General features: G+C 27.1%; 1 protein-coding gene across 2 annotated transcripts; it reads right to left on the minus strand.

Moving 5' to 3' along the window:
• Positions 1-7,285: 7,285 nt before the first annotated feature.
• Positions 7,286-14,839, minus strand: LOC107453033 (uncharacterized). Of its 2 annotated transcripts, none has more exons than XM_043056217.3 (2): positions 14,510-14,648; positions 7,286-8,253 (listed from the first exon to the last, which is right to left on the minus strand). In XM_043056217.3, exon 2 carries the CDS (start codon positions 8,229-8,231, stop codon positions 7,422-7,424), a length of 810 nt encoding a protein of 269 aa, XP_042912151.1. In that variant the 5' UTR covers positions 8,232-8,253; positions 14,510-14,648; the 3' UTR covers positions 7,286-7,421. The 2 variants fall into 2 exon arrangements, with proteins under 2 accessions (XP_042912151.1, XP_042912150.1); XM_043056216.3 differs by lacking the exon at positions 14,510-14,648 and adding an exon at positions 14,687-14,839 and having other exon boundaries at positions 7,354-8,253.
• Between the last annotated feature and the right edge of the window lie 368 nt (positions 14,840-15,207).

Genomic DNA, 15,207 nt, shown 5'->3' on the forward strand with positions numbered 1-15,207 from the left:
AATATGCGTTGTAAGAACAATTATTAATAATAATTAATGATACTTATAATTAATGTTTGAACACTCAAAGTTAAAGATTAACTATGATAATTTAAAATTAAAGATTTTATCTAAGTTAAAGTTGCAGAGTCTCTAAGTTGCAATTTATACATTTTAACTATGCAAATATCAGTTTTAAAAGAAAATCACCTCAATGTAATGAAGCAGTTGAGTTAAGTTTTTGTTTTATGAATCAGTTTCAGAAAAAATGTCTAGGGTCAACTATAAGACAAGTCATATAAGTTATAGTGATGAACCATTATAAAAATTTAGAAATTTTATTTTCACAGCTATCTGAAAATAATAAAATTTTATACCCATTCCCAATTTTAAATTGAATTACTAAAATATATCAATGCATTTGTCTAAATATTTCCACACTTTAAAAAAACAAAATTTTATCGAATTTAGTTTTAAAACGACAGATATGGCGAAAAGGATATAAATACTTGCCTTAGCAATTCATACCCTAAAATTAAATGTGCTAATAATTAAGCTACAGGAAGTTCAATATAAATTCACTGAAAAAAAAATTTAAAAATAAAAAATAATATTTTTAAAAACCACGTTTTTGTAGTGGAGAATAATAATTAAAAAAATTTTGAAAAACGAAAAACGTGGGGCGCATGAAATACATAACAATAATGTTATATTATTGTGTGTATGTGTGCTCATGAGAATATGTGCATGTAAATCTGTAATTGTATCTGAATGTGGATGTGGAATATGTTTATGTATATGCATATGTATGTGGATGTATATGTGGCTGTGCATATGTATGAGTAAGAAAATGTGTATGTGTATGTGTACTGTTATGTATTTCATGCGCCCCACGTTTTTCGTTTTTCAATTTTTTTTTTTAATTATTATTCTCCACTACAAAAACGTGGTTTTAAAAAATATTATTTTTTATTTTGAAATTTTTTTATTTAGAATTTTTTTTATTTTAAATAATAATTTCTTTAATTTTTAATTTTTATTTTATATTTTTTAAAAATTATTACTTTTCAATAATTATTCTTCACTACAAAAAACGTGGTTTTTAAAAATATATATTTTTATTTAGATTAATTTTCTTAGTCAAGAGTAGTCAAGACTACTACAAGACCACTACTAAAATAATAGAACTTTCATTTTAAATTAGGGATACAAAAATCCTTATAGAAAAACAATACCTTTACGACTTTCATTAGTTTTATGCTGATGACAACCAAAACAAACCGGAAATGAATGAGGAAAAACTGGATCCTACCACGTGATTTTTCAGCCAATAAAAATACTCCGACAATAAAAATCTTTTCACCTGACATGTAATACTAATTTGAAATAATGGAATCGACAACAAAAGACAATCTCGAAAATATTTTTTTTTTAAATTTTAATTTTATTTTACTTTGTATGTCTTTTTTCTCTTCATTTTTATGCATTGTCATCCAATTTTAAACTATGTGCCAAATTTGAAGCTTGTAGCTAGTCGGGAAGTTAGTTTAAAATCGATTACAAAATTCCACCCGGACAGACATACACGAAGGCAAGTTTATATAAACGTGGTAATAAAAAAAGAAAAGTCAAAACTACAGAATGTGGTAAAATATACCATGTTTATGACTTTACGGAGGCAACAAAATGCATGATAATTTTTAATGAAACAGTTTGGTATTGACTTTAGGTAAAATTAACAGTAAAATATGGTTTTATTACAATGTTGCTTGGTGGTATATGCGATAAAAGTTACCAATTTTATCATGATACTTAGAACAGGGCCTACATTTAAACTACTTTACAGTTTATTATTTCTATCAAATGCGTGGTAATAAGAACTATAATTTCGAAGACTGGAATTGTCGATACACTGCTACCATACGAACGGAAACATTATCACTTGAATGGTTTTCATACCGTATGCTTATATTTTAGTACAAAAATTATTATTAATACAGAAGTTATTATTAATACAGAAGTTATTATTAATATTATTATTATCTAATTTATATAATTCTCTTACGTGGCTCCCAAATTTTGGCTGTATTTCTTTTCCGCCGGTTGCAATGTTTGCTTTATTTTGTTTACGTTACTATTTCTCTTAGTTGGCCAATCGATCAATGATTACCGCTAAAAATGTCACATGCCAAATCTAGCTGAGTTGGCTCAACATATAGCGCTTTTAAAAATGTAAACTCAAATAACCAGAGAGCATCAGCTGTGGCAATCTCATACTATTAAGCTAGGCAGAAGTGAGTAGTCTTTGTCGATAGATCTCTATTTTAGTATTTTGTCGAAAGCGCTTTTTTTCCGCAATTTATATATTACGAATTTATTTGACGATTTTTGATTTATATCACGAATTATACTATAGCACATTTCTAATAGGTTTAACGAATTACACGTCATTTATTTGAATTCAAATTTATTTTAATGACTTAATATTTACTGAAAAGATGTAATTTTTTGAAGAAAAAAAAGTTTTTATATGGATTTGACTGATAGTTTTGAATTCTTAGAATTTTGTGCATTTGCAATGTACCTAAGTTAGTAGCGAGCAAAGCAAACCATATAAGTTTGTGTAGCAATTTTCGGGGGCTGGCGAGCGTTAGCGAGCAGGGGGCGCAGCCCACTAGTTAACAAAAATACGGTAATTTCACTTGAATTTCTTCCTCCAGGTTAAAATGTGGATATACCTGCACTAAATTATGACTCACTAAATAAATAGTAATTCACTATGCCTGACAAAATTTTCGGAGCAAAAAATTTAAGGGTTATTCTTCATATCTTGTTAAGAAAATGTGCCAAATGTCTTAGTTGAAGTGAAACAGCGGGGAGAAACTTTTTTTGACTAATTCTATTTCAATTTTGTTGGAAATTTAAAATTCAAAGTTTAGGAAAAACGAGTCCAAGAAAACTTCGAATGCTGACTTCTTTACATATCAAAATACAAACAAAGTACTACAGAATTAATTTTTTGCTGCTTTTTCCGAGTATTTATACTATAATATGTTTTCATTTTGAAAAAAATATAAATTTCGCATTTAAAACTTCGTGGATTATCTAAAATCATTTTTAGAAAAAATATTTATCTGTATGAAAGTAAAAGATAATTTTCTGTGAGTGTTTCTCTGATTTTACAGGATACTCTTAAATCCGGATCAATCAGGTATGTCTTATTAGTTATAATTCCTAGGTATAATTGGGTTGTGCGGTCAACAGCGATTATTCTTCTTGAATATGGATGTTACACTTTGAAATATAACTATAAATTTTGTAGACAAGCGATTACATCTCGCAAAAAATAAAACTATTTAATGAAAGACTACTAAACTATTTAATGAATTTTTCTTATATTATGCAAGTTATGAGAGATTTATCTCCCATGGCCTGTCCTTATTAATATTATAATGCGAAATTAATTTAACCTTAAAAGTCAAGTATAAAATATATTTATATCCCGAGCTCTACAAATATTATTAAATAAAAGTTTTATCTTAAATACCATCCAATATCTTCAATTGTCATTTTCATTATCCTGCTATCATCACAATCTTCAATTAGTCATTTATACCATACAACTTCTAACCACACCTGATTTCCGTCGTCATTAAACTGGGAATCTGATTTTATTTCCTTATTTTCCAAAAAGCTGAATCCTCGGAGTTTTCATCGGGTTAATTAAGATAAATATTTGCTTACGTACACTTTAATCGACCGGCTAAAAAAGTTTAAGAAGCTGAGCAGAAGAATTGAACTTTCTTTCCTTTATTAAAATTTCTTTGTTACTGAATTTTAAAAGCAATCTTAAATATATATTTCAAAAAATTGAAACTGTGATCACTAAGATTAAAGTCTTCTTAAAAGTGATTATTTATTAGATGCCTTATTGTTAATAGTTAATTACAGCCATGTGTTTGAAAATATAGTTTAAATTTCTCTGTAGCTCTTTTTCGTAGGACCGAAATTTTTCTAAAGACAATCTTAAAAATAATAAATTAATAAAAGAAAATCTTTTCAAGGAGTTCAGAATTAAGTTTTGTTGTGATTACATTTTAATCTAAGAAACAAAAAATATCATTTTTTAAAATTTAGAAATGAAAAGAAGCGTTCATTCAAGATATATTTAAGAAACTTAAGTAAGAATTTCATCAATTTCCGTCGGCTGATATTTTAATATTTTTATTTCGAAATAATTTATCCATTTTAATATCATGAGAAGTTTAATAATCATCGTTGTTGCAAGTATTAATTGTATTTGTTTTAATATTGATTTAAAGAAGTCTAAAAATTTTGATCATTCAGTTTATGAAATGCAGTTCAATTTACATACTTATTAATGAACTAGTGGACTGCGCCCCCTGCCAGCTGACGCTCGCCAACCCCCGAAAATTGTTACGCAATCTTATATGGTTTGCTTCGCTCGCTACTAACTTAGGTACATTGCAAATGCACAAAATTCTAAGAATTCAAAACAAACATTCAAATCCATATAAAAACTTTTTTTTTTTCAAAAAAATTACATCTTTTTAGTAAATACTAAGTCATTAAAATAAATTTGAATGCAAATAAATGACATGTAATTCGTTAAACCTATTAGAAATGTGCTATAGTATAATTCGTGATATAAATCAAAAATCGTCAAATAAATTCGTAATATATAAATTCGTGAAAAAAAGCGCTTTCGACGAAATACTAAAATAGAGATCTATCGAGAAAGACCACTCACTTCTGCCTAGCTTAATAGTATGAGATTGCCGCAGCTGATGCTCTCTGATTATTTCAGTTTCCGTTTTTAAAAGCGCTATATGTTGAGCCACCTCAGCTAGATTTGGCATGTGACATTTTTAACGGCAATCATTGATCGATTGGCCGTGTAAGAAAAATAGTAACGCAAACAAAACAAAGCAAACGTTGCCCCCGGCGGAAAAGAAATACAGCCAAAATTTGGGAGCCACGTAAGAGAATTATATATATTAGATATTTGAACAATAGAGAGGGAGTAGCTCTTTTGTAAATTTTCTGAAATGATATGGAGAGCTCATTTAATACATGTAAGAATCTCTTAGATATTATTCAAACTCTTAACATTTAAACGTTTTGTTTACTAAGGGATTCGGAAGGGCATATACCAATAATGCTAAAGATGACATTTTTCTATTTTCCTTATCTCAGCATCTAAACAAGATATTGATTTTTTTTTACACAGTATTTTTTTCATTTACATGTTTACACTGTGATAGCCATTAAAACATATCTTTGGCAGAATGTTTTTTAAAAAGTTATGAAATGAAAACTATTAATTTCTTAAAAAATTTCATCAAAAATCTTTCATAACTCATAAAGTTTTCCAGCAAACGCTAAAACATTATCACAACATACAACTGATACAATCTCAAACTTTCAAAAAAATTTCAAAACTATGTCACAAAAAGTTTCTTAGAAATAAAAATCATTCATTAAAAAGATCAGTTTCAGCATCATTAATACAGTTTCTACCGACTCACCTCAATTTCGTTGTTTTTAAGTTTATACTAAAGTAAGCTCAAACATAATTCATGTGATGAATTTTTTTTTAGCTGATAAATCTTGAATGATGACAAATATCTAACAATTCACAGTATTAGAATTTTTTAAAAGTGCAATTAAGCAATCATTTCATTTAAATATCTAGATTTAAAATTAAATGAATGTTTACATAAATAGATTAACATATGCTTGACTCACTGCTTTTAGTGCTTGTATTTCAAGGGTTTCAATTTAATTTTATTCGATTGATGGAAAAATACAAATGATATTGATCTGATATTTTTAATTGAAGAATTAAACTGCTACCACTGAGATAAAGCATTATAAATTTGCACACTTTATGAAGACGACTTAAAATTGTTTGAAATTCTCTTCTATACATATTTTTTTATTCTGTGATTGGCTAGAACAATAAATTTCCTCTCATATATTCACTCAGTTATGGAAATCCTTAAAATTGCTCTTAACCATTTGCATTTTTTAAATTCGTTTGCAGCTTCTTCAGGAATATTCACTATGCATTAAGCTTCTTATAAAATTATTACCTTAAATTATCCACTATATTTTTAGGGTTGACAGGAATACATTATAAATATTTTGAACGTTTTCCTTTCTATCCTAATAAGTTTTCTTCCTACGCACTATAAGGGAACGACATTTAATTTGAAGCCTAACATACATACATCAAATTTTATGAAACTTAGTTTAAATGCGGTTTAATTTCCTTTCTTTAACAGTATTCGGATGTTGTATCCAATCCAATTTTAAATTAATCACATAATTAACTGTTTTCCTCAGAAAATGTAGAGTTGATAGATTGAATTGGAGAAATTAATTCTTTTTCCTTTGCTATATTGGACATTTTAAACATTTTAGAGTTGTTCCTTTTTTTTTTAAATTTTCACTCACTTGTGATTATTAATTTTGAAGACTTCTTTTAGACAAAATTTTCCGAAAACAGAATTTCCAATTTTGAAAGAAAAAATGTCTGAAAATCATTCTGGTTAAATTGCACACCTTAACAAGGAATACAAAGCAAAAAATCTTTTTAAAGAAAATAAATATTTCCTAAAAAAAAAAGTCAAAAATATTTCAATATTGATTAGAGAACAGCCACTAAATATGCAAATTAGAAGATATATGTGTCTTTAAAAGTAAACGAAATTGTTATACTGAATAAACGTCAGTTTCATCACCCAAAACTGTTTCTAAACATAAACTTCATCAGGTGAGTTATGTATAAACTAATATTTCCATCTATGTAAATTGAAAAATTTAAATGTTAGGCATTAGGACATTTTATTTAAATACACAGTTAACGCTAAGACTATGTACAAATTTTGAATGTTTATTTCATAACATTCGTAATTAACGTTTTTAAACTTCTCTTTCTTGCAGTTATTCAAAATGTTACGATTTTGCTCTTAAAATCCATCATGGTAAAGGCAAGACGTTTGCGTATTAACAATCTTAAAATTAATAATTAGTTTCATAGAACAAAACTACATCATAATTCTGCACATTTTCTTTTATATGAAACTTATGCTTTCTCACTTCTTCAAACATGTGTGCAAACTTGTTTTAGGTTTTCGATTCCCTCTAATATTTTGCAACATTTTAGGTAGATATATATCTCTATGCTCTTTTTAAATAATGATATAATTTACAATTAGTTTATCAAAATAAAAAATAAATATTCTTTTACAAATTAGCGATGACATTTTTTTTTATTTAATTAAAACAATAATATGAATTTCATTTACAATCATATAAAAGTAATACACAATAAAAATTACTCATAGCTTAATGTCAAAAATAATCTCTCTGTCAAAAATAATCTCTCTAATAAGACTCTCAAACTCTACATTGTCTTATATTACATCTTCCTCAAAGATGGCAATAGAATCAGTACAATCAATTAATATGAATTCACCATCAATTATAATATCAGGATCACTGGACTGTGGCTCATCAGGTGACAGCACGTCAGAGACACCACATACTGGAACACTGTTATTCAGAACGACACTATCCAGTATTTCCTTTTTAAGTGCCAATTGTTCAATCGACTGCAGGGCTCGAACTTTTCTTCTGCGGTGAATAGACTTTTTAACTCGTCCTCTGAGTACACTACGAACTTTATCTGCTGACCTACAGGTATCCAATTCTGAAGTATCATTAATTCGGGTGGAAGGCATATGTACGCTCGTAGCCATAGCGTCAGGTATAGGATTTCCATGCATGTCACCATTAGAATGAGAGTTAGGCACTTGATTGGTATGAACTTGATTTTCCCAATTTTTAAAACATACAGGGCAAGTATTATTGCGTTTTAACCAATTGGATACACACACGTTGTGAAAAATATGCCCACATGGCAAGAGATGTGGCCAGTCAAATTCCATGTTTAAACACAGAGCGCAATCCTCATAACCACCAAAGTCTTTATTTCGTACAGATTTATTCGATGTGTGTTCTTCACTTGGACGGCATGCACGAGCTCTCTGCTTGAGTTTGATTCTTCTTTTATTTGCAACACTGGCACTTCTTGCAGGTGCATTTGTCCCAGTCTTCAACGTGTTTGAGTCCTGGGTGTTATTGATCCTTTGAGGTGTTTCAAAAATAATTCTACGATACGAATTTCGAATTTCAAAAATTCTTGAGCGACTGCAAGTTGTCATGATGTAAGGTATTATTCAGAACCTGAAAATAAAGAAAGGGTACAATTAAAAACAGGAGCATAAAATTTTATTTAAAAAATTATTTTCTTCTCTGCTATGAGCAAATTCATAATTGCAAATAAGGTCGAAATGTTGATTAATTACTAACACATTACTAATTAGTCTAATAATTTATGAAATTAGTTATCACTTAAAGTTTCAAATTTATTTATAATATTTATTATATTTAAAATTTTCCTCTATTATTTATTTACTAATTTCAATTAGTTTTAACCTACGCCATTTTTAACTTAAATTATTTTTAACAAACGATTAACATTTGATTCTAACCTAGATGTACTAAAAATTGATCAGCTGGAATATTAACATTAACTTTAGAGAGCCCCATCGCTGTATAACTCCTGCACAGATTATTCGGTTTTGAAATACATCTTGGTGCAAATAAATAATCACATTACACCTAGATGTATATCCGATATATTATGGAACAGGCCAAATATTTAATTTCAAGATAGACCAGTAGCAAAATTATTACTAAAGCTCCTCGGCAGAAATTACCAATATTTCTTGGTGTTTCTATAGATTCAAAAACACCAGCAAATATTACCATATTCTTGTAGTTTTAAACACACTTATTCTTTCAGTGTATAATTTCCGCAAATTCTACAACGAGGTATTTTAAATCTAATAGAATTGTTTTATAACAAAATGTCAGATTATCACTACAGTAAGATCCATTGTCCTTAAAAATTCTCAGTAGTCTCCGATTTTACATATTGATTGATTAAATTATAAACTGCATTTTGTAAGGCCTTTCCTTTGAATACCATCTTTAGTAGTTTAGGTAAAAACCAGACATATTTTTAATGTTCTCTAACAATGTATATAATAATTATAATTTGATTTGATATATTTTTATTATTAATGAAACTAAGTATTTTGCAGCACTAAAAAATGTCCATTTATTTATTTACTCTAGTCAAACTTTTCATTTGAAAGTTGTTAATAATACCTCTTTAATTTTGATTTTTATAATTGCAATTTGATTTTTATAATAAGAAACCCTTAAAACAGCTTTCTGCATGTTTATTTCAGATAGCCTCATAATTTAAATGGTGGAAACTTATTCAATTCAATGTAATAAAAATTTGTGTTTATATTAAGGAAAATTGAATTTTTTTATTTCTAAAGACGAAGATAACATGATTAATTTAGCAAAAAACCGTGTTATTTGATGATAATTTTAAAAAAAATTTAAATATCGACTTTTTTCAAACTTTAAATTAGATCATTTTTGGGGGGGGGGAGCTCTCAATTTTCGGAAATAAAATACAAAACCTTAAATAATTGTAAGGCTCCCTCTATAAAACCTGTTTCTATCTATTCCAAGCCTATTTATAGAACAGGTTAAGAAAAAAGAGCTTATTTGTAACGTCAACCGGATAAGTATTATATAATTGACTAATTAATCCGTAATTAACTAATTAAACCTTTCTTACATTGAGTAGAAATATTAATGTTCCAAGCTTGTTCCCTAAAACATCAACTAAAGGCAAACAAAATACCTATTAAAAAAACTCCTTTTTTGACTCTTACTATAAACTCTGTTTTCACCGTCTTTTCATTCAAGATTTCTTCAGGCTCTCAAATGCAACTTTTTTTCTGTAATAAATTAATTTACAGGCCAACCTTCTTCTTTGAATTATTAAAGAAAGCATATAAAAACCTGAGCAAATAAACCCTGTTTAAGCAATAGCCATAAAATCTGAAATGAACCTTAAGAAGATGATCTCCTACTCGATTCGTGAACGCTTACCGCTCTTAATTGGTGTATGACGTTTCATTTTCAATTTCAGAAGTTTTTCCTAGTCTTATTTTGTAAAGGCAGATTCAATCTTGATATAAAAAGGTTGTTTATGCAAGCCTAATTCGAATCTCACAGTGCGTAAACTGGTATAGTTAAATTTAATATAGTACTAAGCTTACATGGTTTGTTTGCTAATCATTTATAAAGCTTGTAGGGCTTTATAATAAAAGTCGTAGCTGATATCAAAATCAACTTCACACATCTATCTGGGATAAAAGAACGGCAAAAATACAAATTGAGAATCAAGAGAGGTGTTTAAACTCGCAATGATTTAAAATTTTTCCTACAATAAATTAATTTCCATGTTTCCGCCTTTTAAAAGAATCAAAACAGTGATTAACTACATAAATCCTTCAATTTATACCAAAATTTACTTTTCTTCAAACATTAACACTTGATATATCACTACCTTTGATTATATCGTTCTATGATTTTAAAATGAACTAAATGAAACTAAAGTTTTTCTTTAAATCCCTAATAACCCACAAATAAATATTCAAGAGTATTCAATAGAGTTTCAAATTCTCAGAGATACTAAAAGCAATTTCAAACTAATTAAAAATAATTATTATATTTAAATATAACAAAATTGACAATATAACATTTTAATTTTTTTTTCTTTTTGCATGTTCAAAAGAAAGTAATAATTTTAAACAACGCCTAACCTTCAATTCTAACCTAGATGCATTAAAAATTGACTAGCTGAAATGTCAACACTAACTTTAGCGGGATCCATCGGTCTATAACTCTTGCACAGACTATTCGGTTTCGAAATAAATCTTGGTGCAAATAAATAATCAACTTATACATAGTTGTATTTCAAATTTCAATGGTACTGACCAAATATTTAATTTTGAAGTACACCAATAGCAAAATAATTACTAAAATTCCTCGGCAGAAATTACCGATATTTCTTGGTGTTTCTATAGATTCAAAAACACGAACAAATATTACCCTATTCTTGTAGTTCTAAACACACTTATTTTCTCAGTGCATAATTTCTGCAAATTCTACAACGAGGTATTTTAAATCTAAATAGAATAGTTTTATAATAAAATTTCAGATTATCACTATAGTAAGCTCCATTGTTCTATAATTATAAATTATTTACAATAATTATAAATAATTAATTATAAAATGACATTTTTTAAGGCTTTTCCTAAGAAGTCTTTTCCTTTGAATATCATCTTTAGTAGTTTAGGTAAAAACCAGACATATTTTTAATGTTCTTTAACACTGTATATAATAATTATAATTTGATTTGATATATTTTTTATTATTAATGAAACTAAGCATTTTGCAGCACTAAAAAATATCCATTTATTGATTTACTCTAGTCAAACTTTTTATTTGAAAGTTGTTAATAATACCTCTTTAATTTTGATTTTTATAATTGCAATTTGATTTTTATAATGAAAAACTCTTAAAACAGCATTCTACGTGTTTATTTCAGATAGCCTCATAATTTATATGGTGGGATAGTTTAAGTTAATGTAGCTATATACATTGTAATGTTAGCTTATCATCAACTTACAAGGATACGACTAAATTGTCAAATTTATAAATTATATACTAGTTTTTAATTTCGAATCAATTTCTAAAAGAGGGAATTCCTACAAGAAATGATGTCTTAAAAAATTCCTCACCTAGCATTGGTTCAAAATGTAAGAAGTAAATAAAAATCAGGAAATAAAAAAATTCACTTCAAGCAAAATATACCGAATCAGAACAAAATATCGGAATTTACTAACATTCTGTAACAGTGATGGAAAAAAAATTATGTTAATGTCAAATCATTAAAATTTTAAAGTTGAAACTAAAGAATCTACTTTAAAGTGTGATGACCCACTTTATAAATTTAAACAGTTTTGAATTGCCAAAGATATTAAAAGGAATTTTAAACTAATTAAGAACGATTAATACATTTAAACCTAACAAAAGGACAATATTATACAAATGGTGAGAATTAAATAAAATAGTAATATCTGAATACCACTTTAATTTTCTTTCTTTTTGCATATTCTAAAGAGAGAAGTAGTTTTTAACAATGCATAACCTTCGATTCTAACCTAGATATTTTAAAAATTGATTAACATTAACTTAGGGGGTTCCATCGGTCTATAACTCTTGCACAGACTATTCAGTTTCGAAATAAATCTTGGTGCAAATAAATAATCAAATTTCACCTAGATCTGGTTCAAATTTTAATGGAACAGACAAAATATTTTATTTTGATCTGTACCAATAGCAAAATTATTACTAAAGCCCCTTGGCAAAAATTACCAATATTTCTTGACAAAAACACGGACAAATATTACCATCATATTCTTGTAGTCTTGACCGCACTTATTCTCTCAGTGTGCAATTTCCGCAATTTTCACAAAGAAGTGTTTCAAATTTAAATAGAATAGTTTTGTAATAAAATGTCTGATTATCACTATAGTAAGCTTAATTGGCCTCAAAAATTTTTATTCGATTGCGATTTTACATATTGATTGATTCAATTAAAAGATGAAAATTTTTAAGGCATTTCCTAGGAAGACAGACCCCCTCTTTGGTTTAAAAATAAATTTAAGTACAAATAAACGATAAATTGAAATTTAGCGGTAAAGATGTGTGTCTACCTAAAGAATCGAAACTTTAATTATAAATTTTATAAATGCTTAATAGGTAAGCATAATCACCCCGCCTCCCACCCTTTTCTTTGATTTTTATAAGTTAAATAAAGCAAAGATACCCGATTAGAAGTCATATACCATATATTGTCTGAAATTAATTAAATTAAAATCTTTGATATAACACATACTGCATTAAGTATATACATTTTAGTTAAATCATATATAACCAGTTAAAAATAAAGTTATTACACTTGCTAAGTATAAAAAAGGAACGCCTGATAAACACTATATATCCTTCAAAAGTTTATTTGATCATATCGCATCACTAAAAGGCGAAATATGCGGTAATTTTTAATAATCTTTACCAGTTTTGACTTACGCTTGTAACATGCTATTCTCAAATTATGTAAAAATTTAAAATAAAACTATAAAAATATTCACTTTAAGTACTATCTTTTCTAACTTACGTAAAATACAAGCATTTTTTAATGTTCTTTAACAATGTATACTATAATTATAATTTGATTTGACATATTTCTTTATTATTAATGAAATTAACTATTTTACAGCACCAAAAAAATATCCATTCATTAACATACTCTAGTCAAACTTTCTTATTTGAATGTAATTAATAATATCTTTTTAACTTTGACCAATTTGATGTTAATAATGATCAACTCTTAATATAGCTCTCTACGTGCTTATTTCAGATTAATAAAATAACCTCATAATTTAAACGAGGGAAACCTTATTCAAAGGAATGTAATAAATATTTGTATTCATATAAAAAAAAATTTATTTTTTTTATTTCTGAAGAAAAAAATAACATGATTAATTTAGCAAAAAGCAGTGCTATTTGATGATGATTTAAAACAAAAAACTTTAAATATTGAATTTTTAAACTTTAAATTTACGTAAAAGATTTAGAAAACAATGCTACTAACATCGGATCTAACAAGCCCTTCCATATTTTACGACAAAAAAAAAGTTTAATATCAACTAATATTGTCAAAAAGCTTTCACATTGCTTAAAAATTCGTTTTTTTTAAAGAAGTAAACCTTATCGTCAATAATGAAGCACACACACGAAAAATTACTTATTTCGAGTCAATTCCTAAAAGCCTACAATACCTACAAGCAATGATGTCTTAAAAAATTCCTGATCTATCATTGTTTTAAAATGTAAGAATTAAATTAAAAGTAGTAAATTAAAAAAATGCCTTCAAACAAAGTACACCGAATCTGAGCAAAATATCTGAATTTAATGACATACGGTAACAGTGATGGAAAAAAAATTGTATTAAAATTAGAAAAAAAATCACTAAAATCGTGAAAATCAGACATATTTTTAATGTTTTTTTAGCAAAGTATATAATAATTATAATTCGATTTGACGTATTTTTTATTATTAATAAAATCAACTATTCAACAGCACTAAAAAATACATAGCCCATTAAAAAATTAAATTTTCAAAAAAATAATGAACGAAACTTAAGTTTCAAGATCTCCTAACATTATAAATAAAAGTGGCAAATAACTGAAAACGCTAAAAATTACTTTTTATGAAATTGTAAATCGCAGGTGAAATATAACCTAGATATGTATTATCTATTTTATGAATAAAATCTATTTTTATAAAAATAAAGCGAAATACATATAAAAATAGACCACATTAATTAGAATTTATTCAACAAAAAAAGATAAATAAATTTATTAAAACTTAGCTTAAGTTAAATACTCTGCTACCAAAATCAATTCAAAAGTAGCGTAATTTATTAAAAGCAAAAATTTACCCCTTAAACCAAACAGCAAATTGTAGTTTGAATAGCTTCAATGGCATTAAAATGATATATACTGGAAAAAAGCGTTTTCAATTTTTAAACTGATAAACTCACTGATAGTTCAGAAATTCTCATGTTAACCAGATGAAAAAGAATATTAAATAGTTCAACATTCATAAATGTGCTTACCTTTTAAACAAAGAGGTAGAAGACGTATGGTATCTTCGTATTCTTCCGCAGTTCACTGTATGGCTCACAATTTTCTACAACAAATTTTTCTTCACCACGAAATGATTCTTACACGAAGCTCTAAGACTAAATGGGTCAATAATTTTTTTAAGATGTATAACAAATATTCAAGAATATCAATTAATCATACAATAGCTCTTATCTATTAGAATGTTTAACCAATCAGGTTCACACCTGTCTCCAGAAGTATAAAAGTAGGCTGCACCCTTCCCCCCCCCTAAATACAATCTTAACCCCTTCTTAATAATAGGCCTTTAGATTGCAACATATGAATAAGTTATCAATGAACAATGACAAAAGTGTTCTACTAGAACTGGAGATGAAATCATGTTAAAGCTTATCTCATAAAGTATGATCCTATGTTTTAACGATTAACATTACACTGTATTCTAGAACGTCAATTTTAATTATTTTTAGTTTTAGCCAGCATAATATTGAAACTACTTGGACCAACTATATAA

This window comes from Parasteatoda tepidariorum, chromosome 9, assembly GCF_982258835.1.
Source record: "Parasteatoda tepidariorum strain Cologne lab strain chromosome 9, Ptep-v5.0, whole genome shotgun sequence".
Lineage (NCBI taxonomy): Eukaryota > Metazoa > Arthropoda > Arachnida > Araneae > Theridiidae > Parasteatoda > Parasteatoda tepidariorum.

Coding starts and splice junctions, on each gene's coding strand:
- LOC107453033 (XM_043056217.3), bottom strand. CDS start 8,231: ATGACAACTTGCAGTCGCTCAAGAATTTTTGAAATTCGAAATTCGTAT.